This window comes from Sceloporus occidentalis, unplaced genomic scaffold (genome assembly GCF_023333645.1).
Source record: "Sceloporus occidentalis isolate IW3139 unplaced genomic scaffold, rSceOcc1.0.p SCAF_293, whole genome shotgun sequence".
In the NCBI taxonomy this organism is placed as follows: domain Eukaryota; kingdom Metazoa; phylum Chordata; class Lepidosauria; order Squamata; family Phrynosomatidae; genus Sceloporus; species Sceloporus occidentalis.
This window is the reverse complement of record NW_028317273.1, coordinates 124018-143110: the sequence shown is the minus strand read 5'-3', so window position 1 is coordinate 143110 and position 19093 is coordinate 124018. Positions and strand designations below refer to the sequence as shown.

The following is a 19093-nucleotide window of genomic DNA, read 5'->3' as shown; positions in this document are numbered from 1 at the left end:
GGCGGTTGTTGGGGGATCTGTAGAAGAGCAGACGGTTTGGAAAGAGGAGAAGCTTATTACACAATGATTCTACAACAACAACTTGATTGAAAATAGTAAGTATTAAAGAAGTATTAGACCAGCTAAGGTTCCATATGATAATGCTTGAACCATCCTACACTTTTATAATGGTGGATTCACCATGAACCCATCACTGTCCGAGTAAAATACTAAGTCTTGGCCTTTTTCGGACATCTGATGTCCACTTGTATGAAACTCTTCAAAATAGATCATTAACAAGCAAGCCAAGAGATTCAGTGTTATCTCAGCTGAGTTCTCCTACACATGCAAATAGCTCCTCAGAAGACTAAAGAAAGGGCTACATATATCCAGATCAATTGTGTGGCAAAGTGATAAAGGGAAGCTATCACCATGGAAACCAAGGCAATGTTCCTGTTGATTGCTCGCAATTAGTACTTTGGCCAGGTCATGCTTCAGCGTTGGGGATCTGTTTCTAATTACCACTTAATGGTCGTTGATCAGCATAATCAGAAATTACAATCCAGGAATGCAATTAGAATTCTACAAGCCAATAAAATGGGTTAATTTCAGTATAAATGTCGCAATTCTGATCGAAAGAGGATAAAATTCCCAGGAATCCGCAATGACGTTACATATAACCTAAATGGACGCAACTGCGCGTAAATTCATTTCTCACCTACGTGTTAGCGTGTCTAACGGGATGCAAGTGGGTGCGAAAGGCACAGAATGTGAACATTTGTCAATAAAAGAGTATCAATATCACGTTTTACAGGAAGTTCCACTTATCTATGTTAAATTGCTAGAGAAGTCTGAAAGTCCCTTTAAATGCTATATCACGCAGGAGGTAGATGTAAATATTTGAAATAATAAACGGCGTCCGTCTCTGCTTTAGGAGGCTGCAAATCGCCAGATATTTAGGATTTCTCAAACATGTTAAAAAAACGTTGTTTAGGAATCTGAAGTTTCTGGAGGCAGACTGGTAAAGTCTCGGGCTGTTTTTCCCGTAATGTATCGGTTTGTCTTAGTCTGTCAGTTCTAGTTTTGTCAGACCCTTTGAATGTAGGGACTGTAAGAAGTGCTGCAGGAATTGTTGGTGCTATATAAATAAAAGATGATAATAAGCGAGCAGGAACTTGAGATTCTGGAGTGGATAGTTGAACATAGAATGTGACGGCGGATCAGAGCCATTCGGCCCCATCTAGTCTGCCCATTATTCCTGCTGTAAAGACTCCTCGGTCTCATCCTTGATTGAGCCGTATGTCTATCCACTGGATGTTTAAACTGCTTTATTAACCTCTACCCCTTCTACTGGAAGGCTGTTCCCCCTATAGAAATATTTTGTAAATGAAGTCTTGGTTCTCTCACTAAACTGCAGCTCATCATATAATACACAGAAAATGGTGTTTCGCCAATAAAAAAGAAGAGATTTAATGTGTATGAATGAAAGAATTCTTATTATTTTGTCTGCACAGCTTGGTGCAGCCACAGGATTTCTATCAGCTGGAAAGTGGGTGAATGAATGCAACAGAGAAGAGTGGAAGAATGAGCGTGCAAGAGAAATGCAATGGGTGTGCAAGAGAAGTATGAAAGAGGCGTGAGAATGTGTATCTGTGCACAATATAAGTAGGGTGACCACGCTGGCCATTATTCCAGGGCATTCATTTGATTCTCATATTGCTGACCAGTCCATGTAAAGTGCTGCCCCCTGCAGTAAGTGGGATGTATAGTGGATTCCCTGCCACAAGGTTTTACCTCCGGCATACTGCAGGGGGCAGCACGTTACACGTGTTGGTCATCTCACAAGCGTGGCAGTAGAGTAGATCTGGCTGCCTGTCAGTAATAGGAATGACCAGATTCAGATCTGTTTTGCTTCTCGCGAGGCTCAAAGTTCTGAATATTTCCATATTAGTCACAGGGAACAGCTGCTCGGCGATGCTATTTAGGGAACAATATGACATTTCCAAAGAGATAGGGGCCAGATCTCTTCAATGTGTACTGTAGGGGTTTATTCACTAAACAGTGAACCACAGGGGAGTTGAAACTCACGGCATTAACTATACATTATGAAGGGCCCTGTAAGATGGACTGCGTTGGCCCTGCATAATGCATGGTAAATGTAAAGGGGATATATTTTTTAAAGGGTGATTCTGAAGTTAAGTCCTATATTGTTGAGTAATCGCCGGAGCCTAAGAGGTAGAACGCTACTGCGCATGCGCATTATGCACCTGATAATGAAAGTCAGGACAGCGGGTAACTATTGGGTTACCTATACAATAAAATGTTTTATGGACACGGGACAAAGTTTGCTATCCATTTGTAACACGTCCGTGCAACATACAGCCCTGTGACTATAACTCCTGTGGTGCCAACTCTGCTGGAGAAGCAGCCCTTCCCTGAAGACAGAAGAAGAGCTCGCCAAGACAGCGGGATCGGTTGGCAAAATCAGGACTGTACTTTGCAAAGCAGGACAGTTGGGAGGGATGCGAGAGAGACCATTCTAATCTCCTAAACCAGACCTTCCCAGCTAAAGGCCATTCTCCAACAAACAGCCATAAACAACTTAAGATAAAAAATGCACGTTCTACTCTATTTCAACCCTGCTAACAGCATACCGTATACTGTCCGGACACACCAATTGAAACACTGACAGCACGGCATCCTCATGCGCGAACGGTACTATGTGAAAATTCTGTGACTTTTACAAGTTTGTGTTTCCCCTGGCAAGTCTCTAACGACCCCAAGAGATATAACTTACACCAACCAACGCGTTTTACACACATGTTCCAATGGTCACGTAGGCGTAAAAGTGATGATTCCCTGTGATATAACATGGTTGGTGTCACGCTAGCAGGGCTTCCTCCATTCCCTCTTCTCAAGGATCCATGGCAAACCATTAGACCCCCAACCCTTGAACTACAACTCTCATGATCCCTAGCCAACACCTGCCCGATCACAAGAATGCTACAATAATTGAAGCTGCAATTTGTCGACGACTGAATAGATAATTGTAGGCGCCACAATACTTATAATAAAAAAATATTTTTTTATAATATATAAAAAAATAACAATAATAATAATAATAATACAGAATAAAACAATATTCTTAATAATAATAATAATAATAATAATAATATGCTGTCTTCAGTGCAACTTTGTATCATTTAAGGCAAAGTCCTTAACATTCCAGTGTAGTTTAGAGATATGTGGGTGGGTTTTGGGTCTAATTCCTGGAGATAAATATTATAATTGTAAAGTCTGTATTTATATTAAACGCTGCGTAAATACAAGATAATAATAATAATAATAATGATATTCCAATGGCGCAGGTCCGAGGCTGTGTTGTAATTCCAAGGAGCATCAAATACATGTTTAACGTGATTAGAATTGAAGCTAGGAGTACCGTGTTTTACAGAATGGGAGGACCATTGGAAGTCTGATACCATTTAGTGAGAACTCAGGGGTTCCTTCTTCAGGGGGACCTTTGAGGTCTTGAAAGGTTATGCAATTTTAATATGCGGACCACTAAAGGGTATCGCCAACTCCTCAAGAGCTAATAAGATAGTATCTGTTAAAGTATGGGGGGTACGCTAACTAAATTGTGCTGTTTAACCCCCCAGCAGTGAGACGGTTGAGAAAATTTAAAAGCATTCAAGGTATTTATGAAAAAAAAAGAACATGCAGAAAGTTTAAAGATCGCCCAGCGTGTGAGGTTCAGGATAGATAGGGGAGAGCGGCTGGCGTGTGGAGTGCAGTCAAAGCGTAAGAAGTGGGTGAAGCCGCCGACCCTCTTACCTGCTCAGGAGTAAAGGTGGACTTCGGAGATCTCCTTTGCCTCTCAAGACACAGGGAGAGTCTGCGTGAACCTTCCCAGGGTCCTAAAATCAGAGGAGGAGAGCAGCCAATAGGGGACGGCTCCCCCCCAGCCTCCAGCCTTCCCTCCCGCTTGGGATTTGGCCATAGAAGGAAAAGGAATTTGTGGAGGACGAGGAAACGGTGGGAGACACAGATCAAAACCCAAACACACCACATTCTGCCTTATATAGCGGTCGGCCCCTCTGCCTGACAGTGTACAGGGATCCCTCTATACAAGGCTGTACACCCCAGAGACCAGGGACCACAAGCCTTATAAGGGGTTGCTGGTTGTGTGAAGTGTTAGTGTGTGTGTGTAGTGTTAGTGTGTGTGTGTGGTGTGTGCGTGTGTGTAAGATGGGGACAGGGGTGAGCACAGCTGTATGAGGGCGCAGTGTGTAGAAGTAATCAGACGCACCCATGGAGGACACTACTCTATAAGGCGGTACAGAGCGATCAGGAATCTGACGGCAGATCGGACCCCTTCGGCCCGTCTAGTCCGCTGTAAAGATTCAAACCGTAATCAGTCCTCGGTCTCGTATATAATTCAGGATATCTTCATGCCTATCCCTTGCATCTCTCATTTCCCCCCCATTATATTAGCCTCTACTACTTGTGCTGGGATGCTGCTCCACTTATCTACCACTACTTAGAGCTTCTTGGCCATCTAGTTTTCGATAATGACCTCTTTTGAAAATAAACTCCCCTCCTGTAGTTTTTTAAACCCCTTTATGTATCAATAACTTTGTGATCTCAGACCAGTACACAATGAGGTCTCTATAACACAATCTATGCGCAGTAAGCACCTATATAGAAGCACCTATATAGAATATAGCTGTAAACATAAACAGTAGTAAATAAAAGCACCCATGGATCAACAACACTCCATGCACATCAGTAAATAGAAGCAGTTATAGTAGATATAGCTGCATTCTGGGGGATGTATAGAGGAACATACATTAATGGGTGTGTGCCGGTATATAATGGGAATTACTGACTGATGTATACAGGAAAGGCAGACTCTTTCTATAAATGTCTCCCCTGCTGGATTGGTCACCTTAGAGGGAACGTCCGTTAGGTGGCCAACATTCCAAAACTCAACCTGCCTGAAATACGTGAATGTTTTTGGTCTATGCCCCCAGCCCCTTACCTGCGTCTCCAAGAATCCCTTCCGGTATTGAGTGGAGTGGGAGTGACCCAGGTGAGATCACCAGCAAAAGGTAAAGGGTGGGACCCAGGAAGGTGCTGACAGGGCAGAGTATAAGGGATCGCTTCAAGGTAAGCCTGCAGTCTTGCGGGGACTTGGGGTGTGGTGGCGAGCATTTAGGGTGCTTTCACTTTAGCCAGTTCCACCCTGGACCACGCGATTCGCCAGCATTGTTTGTCTAATGCTTAATGATTAACTGAGGGGGGTATCTCATGTCTGCAAAGAATATCTGCACCCATGGGTGTATTCCAGCTTCTAAAGTTCTTAATAGGACAAAGAGATCATGAGTAATGAATCAGGACAGGCTCAGACAGCGCGGGGTTTGTATGTAATCTACAGAGACCCCCTGACTGCAGATTATCAAGACCGGCTCAGACAGCGCTGGGTTTGTATGTAATGTACAGAGACCCCCTGAGTGCAGATTATCAGGACCGCCTCAGACAGCGCTGGGTTTGTATGTAATGTACAGGGACCCCCTGACTGCAGATTATCAGGACTGGCTCAGACAGCACGGGGTTTGTATGTAATGTACAGAGACCCCCTGAGTGCAGATTATCATGACCGGCTCAGACAGCACGGGGTTTGTATGTAATGTACAGAGACCCCCTGGCTGCAGATTATCAGGACCGGCTCAGACAGCGCTGGGTTTGTATGTAATGTACAGAGACCCCCTGACTGCAGATTATCAGGACCGGCTCAGACAGCGCTGGGTTTGTATCTAATGTACAGAGACCCCCTGACTGCAGATTATCAGGACCGGCTCAGACAGCGCTGGGTTTGTATGTAATGTACAGGGACCCCTGACTGTAGATTATCAGGACCGGCTCACACAGCGTTGGGTTTGTATTAATGTACAGGGACCCCCTGACTGCAGATTTTCAGGACAGGCTAATGCAGTGATGGGGTTGTATCGTATGCAGAGTCATTGCCATGAAAGCGGTTTTAAGAGGACAGTCCCAACCAGACAGGATGGACAATAATTAGATAATAGGTCAAAGGAATGTTAGGAATTTTGGAGTAGAGGTCAATGAAACAGCACAGATAAGATTAGTACACAAACTAAATGTCCATTTATTTGGGCAGAGATCTTAGCTCAATGCTAACATTCACAGCCAGATCCTTGGGTGTTAAAGGTCTCAACGATTACCAGATTACAGCTCCCTCTAGTGTTCAGACCGCTGTACAGCAGGTGGCGATGTTGTGAAAGCTACCCATAAACTGTAATGTAACCCAAAAGTCAATGCAAGTCCCAGAAATAGAAACATATAAATCTATGACTACACTACAAACAAGAGACAGAAAGATATACATTTGCTACACTTTATCTTCTTCATGGCAGACTTCATGCCCTTGTAGTGGCGTTTCAAAATTCAGAAGCACTAAGTTCCTCCTAAAAATAAGGCAGAACTAGGGTGACCACGGGTCGTGGATTGCCCGGGACAGTCCTGCAATCGAACTTTAACTAACGGGTCCTGGGCAGCCTCAATGTCAGAATGAGAATTCTGTGACTGTGTGTGTGTATGTGTCTGTGTGTGTAATGTAATAGAGGGGTTAATTCTTTGAAACTGCTCATGTCTGACAACAGAGGGGTTAATTTTTCTGAAACTGCTCATGTCTGGTAATGACTGTATGTGCTGTATACTATATAAATGTATTATTAAATCTGAAATCAACATGGTTCCCAAGGCTTCCTACTAATTAATATAAAAGGCATTTTATGTGTACATGACTGTGTGCCCATGTGAATCAGTATGTATATGAGATATATATGTGTGTGTGTGTGATCTCATCCTCTTTATAGTGTGTCCCTGAATTGCAGAAATAAAATGTGGTCACCCTAGGCTGAACAGGTCTCCAAAACTGATTGGCATGATCTCTACTTGACATTATAGGTGTTGTAGTCTCTGGGTAGAACACAAATGCCTATAATCCTTTGAGACTCTTACAGGACCAAAAGGATCTGCTGATAACGTCTTGTTGCCGGATACCACAGCACACCTTCAGAGGTCCATGCCTCAACGGGTCAGGGCTGCTTTGGTGGCAAAAGGGGGACTTACACAATATTATGCAGGTGGTCAGAATGTTATGGCTGGCTTATATATATTCACAATAGAAAGGGATGCTATTTGATCATATGTTGCGTGTTATTGTTTGTCTGAATTGTTTCTCATGCATTATTCTTAAACTGTATGTCATTTGGAAGTTAAATATTATGGCATCTGTTTTGCTGCATATGATTTGCATTATAATGTCATTTTGAATGATATTTGCAATAATTTGCAACTCCTTTGTGCTGGCATTAGACTCCAGTTACAATTTGATTTGTTAATTGCTATTATTTTTTGATTTGCACAAAACATGTTGACTTCACTTTGGTGTCAGGAGTTCAGTAAACCAGGAGTTGGCAGGAAAGCTTAGCATTTAACTCGCTGACTTCACTATGCATTTTGAAAGGGCCACCCTGGCCCTTTCAAGGATGACCTTTAACTTTTAACAGACTTATTTACAAACCAGTGTGTTCCAGCCATTCACCAGCACACCTGAGTAGCCTTCAGGCCCAGACTGGCCATGTGGCACTCTGGTCAGATGCCCGGCGGCCCGATGGCTAGTAGAGCCCAATTGTTACCCATACTTAGTAAGTACTAGAGGCAGATTGGGCCTGCAGAATGTGGCCACAGACTAAATACACCCAGCCACACGTTGCCTGAGTATAAACATTTCCAGCTGGTGGCGGCGTGTATGACTTTTGGTGGTCGCTAGTCTTAAAGTGCTAAGGGCTGCTTATTATCCGTAGTATGGCCCTGATGACCATCATGTACCAATGCCCAGAGCTCAAACCTCAGCATAAACCCAATGATGCATTAACATCAACGTCTTTGAACGTCTCATTGTCATTCTGTATTCCCGAGGGCACCATTCATTAGATCGGTGTTAAGCATCATCACGGGACCCTTCGGTGTCTTAAGTCTTTTGGGTTCTGGTTGTAAAAATAACCAAGCTCAAAAAGTCATAGGTAGAACTAAAGTTGAGCAATCAGTGTTTTTATTCATTCATTCATTCGTTTTTGCAGAATGTATCCCTTTGCAGCATATAAACACATGATCGTAGCTTTTTTTAATCACTAGTTCTACCACTAGATGACAGTAGTGCAATGTTACTGTATGTATTCACTAAACGGGAGAGCTTACAGAAGAGCTTGAAGGAGAGTTGGGGTTTTTAACTCTCTCAAGTAATTTATTATAATAGGTAACACTGGAACATTTTTCCAGCAAGAAGGGCCTACATAATGTATAGTTTAATTGGTGAGGATACTTTAAAGAAAACTCACTGATTTAAAGCGGTACTCCAGCTATCATATGCACATTAAAACATATGACAGCTGTGTTGTCTCTTTACATTTTCATGTAGTCGGTTTTGCAAATGAATGGGGGGATTGTAAATGCTCTGCACTTGATGTACTTGCCTACAGTCAGCTCCAGCATTGGCTCAGTTCAGACCCCAGTGTGTTTGTGTAAAGTCCTTCCATTGATTTCAATGGGGGCCCTTAACTGCCACTGATTGACAGCTTCAGGCAGCCAACCGGTGGCAACAAATGTCAACTCATGGAGGAAGAGTCCAACTTTTGCAGCATTGCCGCAATTTCTGTGCTCTATTCTTTTCATTTTTTTCCACTTTGGAAGAATGCATATCAAAGTACTTATAGAGACCTGTTGGTTGTTATTTGTGTATGGATTTGAGTCGCAAAGAGGGACTTCTCCTTCTTTAACAGAGACACATGGGAGGTATGTTGCCCTTTGGACAGGTAGAATCCCCCCAATGACTACTGGTCATTACTGGACATGACTGGCATAGGGCATCAGTCACCTCCAACCTTAACCTCATTCAGTATTGTACCCTCTGTGCCAGGTGCCTCACACTGTTTTAGGTCACATCCCTTGCTCAGTCCATCTCTGTCATCAAATATGTCCTGCTCTCTTGAGTTGCAATTTTATCTCCTCGGTTCTCAGTATCTTCTCAAGCCCTGTTAGTCATGAAAAAACGTGATCACTATGACTATGGTCACGTAGACTGGGCAGTCTGAGACTCAACGACCCTTCCCTGGTGTGATACGATGAAGGAGCAGGAACTATGCCTCTGATAGCACATATGTGCTAGACCACTGCCAGGAGGTGGTATACCAAGACTCTTAGAAGTCACCCAGTCTGCCCAATCTATAGAGCAGCAGATCTGTCTCTCTCCACAGATAAGCCACTCGAGCCACAAACATATCTGCATCTAATGAAGCCATATGTCCATCATATGGACACAACTGTTCCATTTACTCACTTCAGGTTGTGAAAGCTCCATATTTCAATATGTACAAGGAAGAGGAGATAGGAAAGAAGGGGGTAGCTCATCGCAGATGAAAGCCTTCTCCTAGTGGTCAGTTAGTCTTGTGTTAGAGACTGTCTAGAGATACAGGGACAGGCACGCTGATGTTTACAGAATGTCAAACCAGAATACATTTTCTTAGCGGAATGTTGGAGAAACATAAGAAATTTGAACAGAAGACACTTGTTGATCCTCCAGCGTTTCAGGCTGCGTTAAAGGTGAACGGGGTGATTCCTCCTGGTTGCGTTTCAACGGAGCCGCAATGTTTCTTAGATCTAAATAAAGGATGTTACCAGCTGGGACGTGGATCTCACTGGCTGGGACACGACCCAGGCTCCAGACACCTGATAGCTTATTCCACAATTTGTTAGTCAGATGCAGATGTCTCAGGCTGTTCTCAATCCTTTCCAACCAAGTACCCATAGTATCAGGTTTCTAGTGGTACGTTGTCCTGTTACAGACCTTTTCCAACAAGAATCTGTATCGTCATCGGATTATTCCTGAATTACAATAATAAGGGGGGAGATCGCTCGAGCCACCAATGCAGCAAAGATCTCATCTATGTCAAATATAAATGAATCTGTTGATTTCTAGACTGGGTTTCATGGAAATAGTAGTTTCTATACAGGTGGAAAGCTAGCTGACACCTGGCTACGCCTGGAGCATAACGATAATAATATAATATATGTGGCAATGAATGAGGTAGGATGGGGAAAGGCTTCCTCTCTACTGTGATCTCCTGGACTTGTTGACAACTGTATTTCAGCCATTAGTGAATGACCAAGTTGATTATTGCAGTAAAAGTGGACCGATGTTATGTCTTCTCTCCTTCTTTCTCACACTGTCTCTTGATATCCTTCTCTCTCTTTCCCGTGCAGAGAATGAATTACGTCGGGCAGTTAGCGGGCTCCGTTCTTGGCCGTGTGAGGGACCTGTATAACGGGGTGAATCCAGCCACTCTCTCCGGCTCCATTGATGTGGTGGTTATTAGACAACCAGACGGGTCTTTCCGATCTTCTCCATTCCATGTGCGCTTTGGCAAACTGGGGATACTCCACTCTGCCGAAATGGGGGTAAGCGTCTTCAGTTTAAGTATAAGTTATTGTAGGGGAGCAACACGATTATTGTGTCCACTTCTTAGTTGCTCTAATCATGCCTGCGAGGGGCACCGGGTAATGGGACCAGGCAGAACTTCCCCTTGTATCCTGTTCGGTTGGTCTCACATCTTAGATGTACTGACTGCAGATAACACTCTCTCCAGGTGGATATTGAAGTGAATGGGGAGCCGGTGGACCTACAGATGAGGCTTGGAGAGAATGGAGAAGCTTTTTTCCTGCAAGAGATGGAAACTAAGGAGGTACGTGCAGGGGACGGAGGTTTAAAGGGAATCATAGGAAATGTTGCGGAATTGGGTGGTATCTGGGTGGTATCTCATTGTCTAGAGGATATACTTAGTCATGTTCAACTAGCAAGGTTTTGAAGGCTTCAGACAGACCAAGATTCCTTATTCCAAACACGGCTTGAGCTTTTTGTACTTGGGCAGACTTATCCAAAACTTCTGGATTGTATAAAGTCACCCTCGAGGCCTGGAGTTTGACACCCCTATCATAGAAGGAATAGTTGGGACTGAGTAGTCACTGAAATACTCTACATAGAAGGAAATGAATGAACTCTTCTCGTTGTGTTACAGTGCTCAGAAGCCATCCCTCCATCTACCACCTGCTCTCCCCTTCCCCAGAAATCTCCCCAACTTCACCAAACATCAGTCATTGACCCTCCCATGCCACCTGCGGACCCCCCCGCCCTCCCCTCGTCCTCAGACACCCCTACAAAGAGACAGCGATGGGTACAGAGGGCAAGGAGGATAAGTGAAGAACTGTCGTCTGGGACCCATGAGGAGGACCAGGACAATTTATTTTCTGCTCGGTGAGATATTATTAGTATATTATGTATATTTGGTGTATTGAGAATAGGGTTGATATACTATGTGTGTTCCACGCTGTGTGTGTGAATTAGAGATGTGTCGATGGGTAGGTGGCATTTCCTTCCTTTAGGGGATGGGACAATGTAACAGCCATATAACAGTGGGGTGTTAGGGGTATATCTCTCTCAATTACTCTGAGGATGCTTTTACAAGGGGGCAAGAATCATTTAGATGAAGAAGAGTGTAACTGTATGTAGTTTAACCCAAACAGAGGTGGATCTAGGGCTTGATTTGAGCTTTCTTGGAGCCATGAACAGTTTTACCTATTTTTATGGGCAAAGTTGCCATGGGTTAAATAGATTTTGCTTGCCTTCGAGGGGACAAATACAATAATACAAATCTGTAAATGTTTTCTTTGGAGTGAACTGTGTTGCCACTTTATGCCACGCTGAAGTTTGATATTTGCACTGTTTATCTCCCATCCCATGACAGCGATTCCATGTATTTCTCATTCTGTGATGTCCCAGAACAATTGTCGCCATCTCAGTCTACAGATTTTTTTGCCTTCTCTGACGAGGAGCTCCCAATTCAACACATAAGGTAAAATGCCAAGGTGGGATCACAGAGACTGTGATTGCGTGTGTTATAGTATATAAGAATTGATGACACTATAGCTTGCAGTGCTTGACGGCATGGTTTGTGCGTAGTAGTTAAAAAAACAAAACAAAAAAAAACATGATTTTTAAGGTCTTCTGACTCCTCTCTCCGCATGCCTTCAGTCGGTCACCATCACCGAAAAGTGACTCTGAACTGGAACTGAGACCCCCAAATTCACCTTTTACTGAACAGAGCATGGAATGGGACTGGGGGCGATTCCCACAGGTGAAAATAAAGATCTTGCACAGATCTTGTAGTTCCTCCAGCCCTTGTTTCCCTGTTTCATCTTAATTATTTGCTTCTGCAGCTGAGCCGGTCAGAATTGACACCGCAGTTGTCACAGTCTGCACCCCCTAGTCCCACCAACAAGGAATCCCCTCTGATCCGTTCTTCGCAAATCCTGGAACAAAGGGATCCACTTCCCACGAAGGAGCAAGAAAACTCTATTTCACAAGTTCACAAAGCTCTGGCAGATCCACCTGACCTACCTGAGATGTTGGACCAGAGAGGCCAGCTATTGGTGGAGAGTGAGATCTATGTCATACCTCTTATCTGTGATTTATAATGATTTGTATAACAAATAAGAATACAATGTAAAAATGTCACAGACGTGCAAACTCAATGTATAGCGGATGATTTCAGTTGCAAAAAAACAATATAAAATGTCACCCATCGTCTTTTTACTTTGAACTCCACATGATCCCACCCTTGTTTTCATTCTCTTTATTTTGCTGTTGCTTCCCTCTGCGTTTTTCACCTGCCTCTCATCACTAGCACAATCAGAACCTTCCACTGGACCTCCAAATCCAGCACCTGAAGAAGTTCTATCCCCAGAATCTCAGGAAGTGTCTCTCTACTTCCCTAACAGGTCAGTAGGAACTAGACTTGGGCACCAGGGGGCTCTTCGTGCTCGTCTTCGGGGGAAAAAAAATCTTCGTATTCCGCTAATATTCGCCCGTTCCCGTCTTCTCTTTGGGCGAATATTCGTGGACATTCTTCGTGTTCGGTTTTTCTTCGTTTCTCCGGTTAAGGGGTTAATACGGAGTTAACAGGGCTCTGGCGCCAGGAGTTTAAATGTACGTATGAGCAACTCTATTGGTCGTCAGCAGGGGGCTCGTCTGCCATTTGTTGATGGCAGACGAGCCCCCTGCTGGCGACCAATAGGGTCGCTTGTACAGACTGTTAACTCCTGGTGCCGTAACTTACCCGGCACATCCCACTGGTCTCCCTCCCTGTTCAATTAGTTAAATGTCCGTATGAGCGACTTTATTGGTCGCTCGTACGGAGATTTAACTAATTGAACAGGGAGGGAGACCAGTGGGATGAGCCGATTGGTCACCTGCAGGGTCCTGTAGGCGACCAATAGGCTCATTCGCACTGCCCTAGAACGGGGGGGGGGGGGAATGGTAGACGAAGACGATCACGAAGATCTTCGTGGTGTGTGTCTTCGTCTTCGCCTACGTTTTACCGTCGCTGTCTTCTCTTCGGCGTGTCTTCGGAACGAACACGAAAACGCACTCTTCGTGTTCGTTTTCATGTTCGCCCGAAGACGTATGCACAAGTCTAGTAGGAACATTAAGAATGCACATACATATTAGAGGCATAGATCTAAATCGACTGACTCTCATCCAGCTTTTGTCCCTACAGTGACCCCCATCCACCACCAGCACCTCCGAACAAGCAGAATGTCTCCCAACAAGCGTTGAATGAACACTTGGACACCTTGGAATGCCAGCAGAAGGATTCTATGGCCTTGTCACTTTGTGGTGGCCTCACAGACAGCTGGGACATTGCTATGGGTAAATATGTTGAAGAGCTAAGCGGTGGGGTTGCCACTAAGATGTTTGGAATCCAAAGTGCGTGGTAGAAGCTCTTGATCGTCTTCTGTTGAACTTTCCTCTTGTCCCTTTGTGTCTTGTAGCTGTGCCAGTCACTTTTGTACCTCTCACATAGCAATGTCCTCTTCTTCTCCAAACACAGAAATATTCCTGAAACACCAGATATCATACTTTGAATTCTGTCAAAATCCTTCACTCATAGAAGACCCCAGGCTGGTGGTGCGGATTGAAGACAAGTGAGACAGAACACTTCTGGAATTCTTACATTTTCATCCTTGGACTTCCTTTCTCTCTTTCCTCACCTATGTCTGCCCCATTGCTCTTTCCCTTTCTCTCTGTGTCTTCCTCCTTTCGTTTCATGCTACTCATATCAACCTTTCCTTGTTATTATTATAATTATTGGTATTGCCATTTTTTTCAGTCTTATACTGAAGTACTGCTTATAGGTAAAGTGTTTCGGATGGGGGAAGTGGACAGTGGACCGTGGACATTGGTCCTTCATCAAACCAAATCCACTGCAAGAGCCTCCCTGTCTTGTTTCCTTTATCGCCGGTTCTTTTTCCTTTTATTGTAACAATGTCCCTATCTCTGCTTACATCTCTGTCTACACATCTATGTTTAGGTTCTACAACTGGGCGGCTGCTGCCCCTATAATTCTGTGTATGCAAGTCTTCAACCGAGAGCTGCCCCAGGTAACATCACTTCCTATGGGGGTATTCTTCAAATCTGCGTCTGCCATTTTTACATACTGAATTGTCTTTGCCATCTTAGGGGGCCATTGATCAACTTTCACAACAAAAGATGCCTCCAAGGTCACGTGGTTGGTGGTTTTCCTGGCGCAGAAGAAATCTCCCCAAACAACCGGTGAGAATGTTAAGCTTTATATTTCTGTATATGAATGTAATTAGCATCATTATGGAAGACTTGTTGAATGCCATTATGATGAGGTCCTGGGTTCCAAGGTGCCGGGCTTGCCTGTACTCTCCGTAGCTGTGCCCCAGGAGCCATTCATACCCTCAGTTTGGCAAAAACAAAGACCGAGGGGCACAAAATTTGTTCTAAATGTCACTCAGTTGCGTCCTGATCAGGCATGGCTCACTGAAGCTTAATTACCCCATCCTACCCGGCTTCTCGATTACAAATTACCGTCTTTGCTTGATAATCAGCCCAGCTGTCAAAGACATCAAAAGACCTCTTTGACATGGATTGTACACTTAGGTTTAGATCCGCTTGCTTGATCCTCAGTTCTCCATATGGCCACCTCCTTTCTCTCTGATTTACCTAACGCCTATACCACCACATTCATTATTTCCCACTCCTACTTCCACTGGCAGTCACCCCACTCTCTTCATCACTCCCCACTCACACAGCAAGTGTCCAAACCCAACGAGGAACAGAATGAAGATTCCAGCCAACATAGGTGAGGATTTATGGGTTTTTTTTGTCTTTCTAAATACTTTTCCTTTCTAACTTCTTCCACATTTTTCTGCCTTTTAACTCTTTTTTTTTTTTTTTTTTTCCCCTCGGTTATTTAGCATTGTTCTTATATTTTTCACTGTTCCTCTTCAGGTTGGCGGAGAAGGAAGAAGAAAAATCAGAAGCCCTTTTTACAACAGCCCAGCGCCCCCAGTATCAGAGATCCCTACGTCTGACGTCAGAGCAAATAGTAAGAGAGAGAACATTCCGAGTGTGTTCTCATTGGTTACCTCGTTATCATGCTTTTATGACCCTATTTCACTATTCTATTGTTTTCTGATTGGTAGGGAGAACATTACTTTTTGATTGGTTCTGCTTTCGCTGTACTAGATTTTCAATGATTCTTTACTTTATCCCTTGGCTTTATTCTTTGCTGTTATTTAATATTTTTTTGCAGTGGATTCCAATTCCATTTTCTGTAGCAAATCACCACCAAATGTATCTTTTGCCTTCAACTTCTAATTGTCTCTTTACCCCCCCGTACCAAGAAACGCTTGAACCTGCGGAATGGAGCTAACGAGGTTGTGTTCAGTGTCTGCACAAAATTTCAGGGGACGTGTCGTACTCGTGCAGAGGTCTACCTGTGGGATAGTAACGACCGCATCATCGTGAGTGACATCGACGGCACAGTCACCCGGTAGGTGAACAATAATTCTGAATCTAGCAACTCCTATGCTAACTGTACTTCCCCTGTAACACACATAATTGGAAAGCGCTCATCTGGTTTTGTACACCTGTCTTATAGATCCTGTAGCCATTGTGCGCATAGATTGAACTAGTATCTACTTTGGACTACAAAAAACTTTGGGATGGCCATGAATAATAGAATTGATGGGTTTTAGTAGATGTGAAAGAATATGTTTCTAGAAAATCCTTAGATTCTTAGATTCTGGATCCATATACCGCATGTGCTGTTCCTCTCGGTATCTAATTCCCTCGCTGCAACCCCCTGTTGATTTTGTCGTGTCAGGCTTCTGCCTATATCTTGAATTGACCTGCCCACGCGTTTCTCCTTTTTGTTGTTGTTTCTATTTCTCATATGCTCCATGACTCACACGTTTCCCCCGTTAAGGTCTGACGCTCTTGGCCACATTTTACCGCAGATTGGAAAGGACTGGACCCAACAGGGAATTGTCCAGCTGTACCACGCCATCAATAGGTTAGTCCCACAGCCCAGTACTAGCGTCATCCAGCTTCGTTTATACACAAGGACCAGTGATGCTTTTTACATATCGTTCTGATTTGACATCGCTAGAAACTCGATACCACTCTACTTCTATGTGTCTTCTCTGTCCTCATGGATCCCTCTCCTTGAGTCCCCTTGTAGATGTGTGACACGCTTTTCCACTCCCTTTGCGTTGACCAAATTTGTGTTTTCCCAGGAATGGCTATAACTTTGTGTATTGTTCTGCACGCTCTGTGGGTCTGGCTGAACTCACCAAGAACTTTCTACAGAGAATAAGTGAAGGAGGTTGTTCTTTGCCCCCGGGACCCCTCTTACTGTCTCCCAGCAGTCTTTTTACTTCCCTGCACAGGTTGGTTGTGGTGTGTGCATCCATTCACGGTAAGCTTTATCCTGCGAATCTCTCACCGACTCCTGGTCGTTTCTTCCAGGGAGGTTATCCTGAAGACTCCGGAACATTTTAAGATTTCGTGCCTCTCCGACATCCGTCAGCTCTTCCCGGACCCTCAGCCTTTTTACGCTGCCTTTGGAAACAGGCATAATGTAAGTGAGTGGGTTACTCATACCATAGGCCTCATAATACCTTCCAAGGTGTACCAAACCTATGACCGCCCATTCTTTAGGGGTCACCGTAGAGGTTTGCTCTCCTTTAGTAATCGTGGGGCAAATATGATAAGCCAGTACAAAAATTTGGGTTTTCTTTCAGACTGTTCCTATGGACCCAATACTAAACTCCTGGTGAGAGACACGTTGAGCCACCACCGGTCGGAGCGGGGCTCTTTCATTATATAGGGAGGTTACAGAGGACATGTATTTATATTTTGGTGCAATTCTTCTTTTTAAAAATGAAAGAATGGGACTCTAATTTTCCGTTGCAGGACGTTGTGGCCTATAAGGAGGTCGGAGTACCTGAATCGCGAATCTTCACCGTGAATCCAAAGGGAGAACTGGCCCAGGAGATGAACTCCAGCTTCAAGTCCTCGTGAGTTTTTATGCCGTGCTATAGGGAGGTTTTGCTGTGATCCTGCCCTTTATCAAGTGCTAATTAGTTAATGATCTGAATAAATGAATCCCGTTTGCTAGGAGAGTTGATATGATAACACAAACTAAGACTTTAAAACCCATTCTTCCTCCCAGTTATCTATTTTAACCGTATAATTCATATCCCCCGCGTGTCTCCCGTTAGGTACTCTGCTCTGTGTGAGTTGGTGAACGTCATGTTTCCTCCTCTGTCCTCATCTGCGGGGTCAGCGATGCTGTCTTCCGAATTCGGTCAATTCTCCTTTTGGAGGGACACTGTGGCCAGTGTCAGCGAAGAGGATTTATCACAGATCTCCTAGCAATTCACCGGCCAGTGACCGCTGATGTAGACTGGGCCGGACTGGCCATCTGGCACACCAGGCAAATATAAGGTGGGCCACTTGCCGTCGGAGCCCCATAGTCACCCGGCCAGCCACTCCAGAGGCAGATCAGGTGCTGTAGCATGCGATCAGAGACGGGACATGCCCGACCGCGCACTATGTGAGCATAAAGAACATAGCCGTCAGGTGACAGGGCCGCTTCGTGATCGCAAGTCTAGCCCTGGAAGCAGAGGTCCTGAGACATCAACTGTCCTCTTATCAAATACACAGAAATCTAAACCACATACGTCCCACCTCCTCCTAATACACAGACATCAGAACACCTACCTCTCCCCTCCTCCTAATACACAGACATCAGAACACCTACCTCTCCCCTCCTAATACACAGACATCAGGACACCTACCTCTCACCCCTCCTAATACACAGACATCAGGACACCTACCTCTCCCCTGCTCCTAATACACAGACATCAGGACACCCACCACTCCCCTCCTCCTAATACACAGACATCAGGACACCCACCTCTCCCCTCCTCCTAATACACAGACATCAGGACACCTACCTCTCACCCCTCCTAATACACAGACATCAGGACACCTACCTCTCCCCTGCTCCTAATACACAGACATCAGGACACCCACCACTCCCCTCCTCCTAATACACAGACATCAGGACACCCACCTCTCCCCTCCTCCTAATACACAGACATCAGAACACCCACCTCTCCCCTCCTAATACACAGACATCAGGACACCTACCTCTCCCCTCCTCCTAATACACAGACATCAGGACACCTACCTCTCCCCTCCTCCTAATACACAGACATCAGGACACCTACCTCTCCCCTCCTCCTAATACACAGACATCCAAAACACCTACCTCTCCCCTCCTCCTAATACACAGACATCAGAACACCCACCTCTCCCCTCCTAATACACAGACATCAGGACACCTACCTCTCCCCTCCTCCTAATACACAGACATCCAAAACACACGCTTCTTGCCTGATACAAATATCTGGAAAACTATCGGTTTATTTCTATCCATCAAAATATTTTCATTTCTAGTTGAATCAAAAGAACTGCAACACATCAATCCGGATCATTAACAATCAAAATGCAAAAACAAAACCTTCATTTTGCTGTTGTCCTCAACAGTTTATATTCAAAAATAATGTGAAACTTTAAGTGAAAAAAAAAAGAATA

General features: G+C 44.4%; 1 protein-coding gene across 1 annotated transcript; it reads left to right on the top strand.

Annotated features, from left to right (window-relative positions):
• The first annotated feature begins 9594 nt into the window (after positions 1–9594).
• Positions 9595–17866, top strand: LOC149275213 (phosphatidate phosphatase LPIN3-like). The gene is made up of 16 exons (XM_089504886.1): positions 9595–9666; positions 10327–10521; positions 10710–10805; positions 12337–12556; positions 12804–12897; positions 13677–13828; positions 14010–14103; positions 14490–14559; positions 15202–15287; positions 15437–15533; positions 15832–15980; positions 16416–16502; positions 16726–16878; positions 16958–17069; positions 17405–17508; positions 17713–17866. The coding sequence occupies exons 1-16, from the start codon at positions 9595–9597 to the stop codon at positions 17864–17866; spliced, it is 1935 nt and encodes a 644-aa protein (XP_089361012.1).
• The last annotated feature ends 1227 nt before the right edge of the window (positions 17867–19093 follow it).